This window comes from Perca fluviatilis, chromosome 22 (genome assembly GCF_010015445.1).
Source record: "Perca fluviatilis chromosome 22, GENO_Pfluv_1.0, whole genome shotgun sequence".
In the NCBI taxonomy this organism is placed as follows: Eukaryota; Metazoa; Chordata; class Actinopteri; order Perciformes; family Percidae; genus Perca; species Perca fluviatilis.
The window spans coordinates 14,156,105-14,160,158 of record NC_053133.1 but is presented as its reverse complement, the minus strand read 5'-3'; the positions used below and the strand labels follow the sequence as shown (position 1 = coordinate 14,160,158).

General features: G+C 43.1%; 1 protein-coding gene across 1 annotated transcript; it reads right to left on the bottom strand.

The window, feature by feature from the left end:
- Positions 1–273: 273 nt before the first annotated feature.
- cbln2b (cerebellin 2b precursor) lies at positions 274–3,439 on the bottom strand. Its single transcript, XM_039789473.1, has 4 exons — positions 3,116–3,439; positions 2,190–2,732; positions 1,425–1,544; positions 274–1,320 (listed from the first exon to the last, which is right to left on the bottom strand). The coding sequence occupies exons 2-4, from the start codon at positions 2,475–2,477 to the stop codon at positions 1,123–1,125; spliced, it is 606 nt and encodes a 201-aa protein (XP_039645407.1). The 5' UTR covers positions 2,478–2,732; positions 3,116–3,439; the 3' UTR covers positions 274–1,122.
- Between the last annotated feature and the right edge of the window lie 615 nt (positions 3,440–4,054).

The following is a 4,054-nucleotide window of genomic DNA, read 5'->3' as shown; positions in this document are numbered from 1 at the left end:
TATATTTACATATCTAGTCGTTTATCTTATGAAAAAAAGTCGTTAGATGTATTTCTTAGCGTGTAACAAGTGCTGCTGCGAGACTTTTTTAATGAGGAGTCTAACTGTAAATTTCAGCACCGCGGACAGCGACTAAAGCGAGCTGGTCACACTGTTTCCTCCTGAGGCCTTTGGTTTGGTCTAAACTATCTCTCTCACTTCGAATAATAATAATTGTCCCCCTGTTGTCTTAAAGTGCAAAGTCATGTAAATAAAAAGTGATAAATGCGCTTAGCCTATACAATACAATATATTTTATTAAGCTGGACATAGGATTCGTCTATTATTTCCACAATGTACATTTGGTGAGCAACGTCACTGAACATTAAATCAGTCAAAGCTACGCAGATTCCGAAATGTAGAACACACAATAATGTGAATATGTACTTTGTAAATTATATAAGTATTCTTTAATAAAAAGGCTCTTAGTCGTCTCTGGTGGCTGAAATATGTCGCCTTTTTTCTCTTTTAATAAACTTGTCGGCGGCCTTTTGGCTTATTTTCAATATGTTCAGCATCCAAACGCAACACCATTGACAGCACAAAACAGTAAAAGTAAAAACTTCCATTCGTGCAAAAAAAATGCCTTGGGCGTGAAAGCACTTCTTCTCAGGTTGTCCATAATTCCACATACTTCACTTGAACGGAAACCATATATTCTTTAAGGCTATACAAACATAAAATAGAGCATAACACACTCGGCCTGTCCAGGACGTCAGTTCTTCCACTCATCATCTTTTCCCTTGTCCATTTTGCCCAGGTACACACGTTTGTCTCTTGGCAAAGTTTGTTTTCCAAGCAAGAAAAAAAATCCACATTCCCGACAAGCACACGCCACTGGCCGATCAATACGTTTAATCATCCAGATTGCGTGAAGTTGACTGATGAATATATGAAACTCCAAGGAAACGTTCATATTTGACTAGATAGTGGACGAGTGTAGGTATACAGATATTCGTCGGCTTCCTTGGCAGACAGTTATTTAAGTTGAAAATAAATGGCATGTATTTTTTTTTTCGTTTTTTTCTTTTTGTTCCTCAACCTAAGCAGAGTCCCGTGCGACGTGGATCATCGCAGATTAGATTATAGAGGAAAGACTAGAAAGCCTGAGAAGGTGGAGTATTTCCATCCGCCCATTAAGGTGCCCCGTTCCAGCTTCAGAGAGACGCGGTCCTCCCGTTCAACCATCAGCAGTACTCCGTTGCTTGCAGCCTCTCTCGTAACGTCCTGGTCACCGGCGAATGCTGATATAACCGGATAATCATTCTGCATCAGGTTCACCTGCAGGAGAGGGGAGAGTTTAGTCTCGCGCTCAGTTCTCTCGGTGTACAGAAATGCCATTTATTAAATGCTAAACGCAGACCAACTGTTTCATAATTGCTCACCTGTATGGTTTGTCTGTTGTAGACCTTCACCACGTGAAAGCTGAAACTATATATCCCCCTCCTTGGAGCCTGGAAAACACTTGCTTTGAGATCGAAATGGTTGCCGATGTTCACTAAAACCTGTGACCAAGAAGGGCGCAAAATGAGACAGCGCTTTATTCCCCCCCCCACCCCCCCATCTTCATGCTTCACTTAATACAACAGCTGATTTTGAAGTAATGTATTGTTCGTCTCTGCCACGCATAGTGACTACTGAGAGTCATCAGTCATACTCTGGTTCTGGTATGCCAAATGGTTTAAGGCTGCACACTCGCAGTTTGGTACCAATTTGATGCGTATAACAGGCCGCTGTCCAAAGACCTCAGCCGTGACAACTTAGTGGAACATCCGAGCAAAAGCAACACAATGCACATGTAATTTCGGCCGAGGCCTAAGACGCACATGTGATCAATGATCCTGCATGGGTGATCCCTCGTGTGGCAGCGCATCTTCTGAATCACGCCAATTACGCACAACATTAAACTAACCATTTTCAAAGGAAAGCTTTGTGTTATAGGTTAAAGATATGTAGGGCTCTGATCACACAGAGCGGATAAGAAATCAATGAAACATGACCTGAAAGAAGTTCTGCATATATATTTTTCATGGTATATATTGTAGAGAAAAAAAGAGAAAATGGCAATGGAGCTATGATATTGGCCCATATCTGATTAATAATCGACTTTTGCTGTACTGTGTAAGTGCTAAATTCAGTAAACATCTGACCTGGTCAAAGTAGATGGTCATAGACGTGTTGCTCATATCTGACGGTTCATGGTTGGTTCCACGCACGGCGGAAAAAGCCACCTTTGCCCCAGCGGAGCGGACTGATATGCCAAGTGAGGAGGTGACCGCTCCATCCGAAGAAGGGTTCGAGTCGCACACCACAAGACACTTCCCTTCGAGCACGATGGGCTCCGACTCGTTCTGACCGAGGCAGAAAGCCACGTCGCATCCCAACAGGAGGACTAGTGCCAGTATGGCACAGGGTCCCGGGCAGCGCGCGGGCACCATGGTCGGATCGCTGATCCCGTGCACACTGATACAACCCGGCAGCCCCTTGGAGGTTTGTTAGTACTCGATCACCTGGTCCAGACTTACTCCTTTCTCTTACCCTCTCTCTCTTCCCCTATCTGTGATGCTCCCTTACTCTCCCAAACACCCTCTGACTCACAGACGCACTCAGACACTCTCCGGCTGAGACTCCCCTCCCTCCTCGGCGTCTTAGTTGATTTTGGGAGAGTGTTCAGACAACTGTTGTTGTAAATCCTGATGATTTAAGAGACAAAGTGAGAATGTTCATATCAGACAGCAGTAGGAAAACAATTTAATATAGTTTAGTCATTAAACTTGAGTGTATTCTGTGTGCGTAAAATTGCTATCGTGCGTAAAAAAATGCAGTCGCTGTCAAATACCACAATCTAAAAATCGCGTTTTTTTGTTGTTGATTTGTATTAATACAAATTTCCAAACCAGCTATTTTTGCTACTGTTGATTGTTTCCTATAACTGTGCGCCACAACACGTTGTAACACATTAATGTAACACATAAATGATGTTACAGTTATCTTTTCTCCTCGTTCTAATTGGTAATTATGGTGAAACAAGCACTTTGCAGCCATTTGTGTTGAGAAAAGGTAAATCACGACCTACCTGTGCAATCCATCCTGCTGGTATGCTCTCTGTCTCTCGCAGACTGTGAACTGAGCGCTCAGATCGCTGCTGCTGAAAAAGCAAGAGTCTCTGGGCTCCCTTTCGAGGGACACCTCACGCCCATTCTTTGTGTGTAGCCACTGCAACAAGACTTCTCAGAAGTATCCCGCGATTAAGAGCACATGCGTGGACTAATAGCTTTGTTTACATAATAATCAGTTCGATGTTGTGAGCTCAAGGGCCCCTCGGGACGGCAGAGATCACTTGCTCTTAATGTCTGTCGTTTATATGCTGTGGGTTTCTCATGTCTCTCCCTGGTTAATCCGGAATGAAGTGGATTGCAGCGGATAACCTTGTTGTTGCATGGTACATTCAGCATACATGTATACAGTATGTTACTAATTTAAGACTTAAACAAGCGTTTGTATGAGTCCAATAAAGATACTTGTGCGCCATCCAGTGGCGGATTTGTCTTCTGCAGAATGCTTATCAGTGAAATCAAAGCATAACATTGATTAAAATACCAAACGTGTGTGGTATCTGGCTTGCATGTTTTATTGCTTGGTTCTAGCATATTAGAAAAATTATTTTGCATGCACGTCACATTTAACAAACACCACATAAGCAAGTTGAAAGAAGGTGACAGTTGATAAAATGCCCACTTCACAGAGAATGTCCTGCACCTCTCTGTACAACCCTTGGCCTTTCTTTTCAATCCATGACATGTCATCATCCTTTGAAGAGCCCTGTAGAGGGGGCCTATCAGTGCTCCATACCTCTGAAGAGTCTGAGAGTGGGCTTCATAAGTGGTGAACCCTCACATTAGACCTTTAATGAGCTGTCATTTTCCTTGTGTGAAGATATGCTAACTGGCTGCATTATGCATGATGGCACTCAAATCTGCAAGAGAAGGCACTGTATAGACTGTCTTCATCGGCC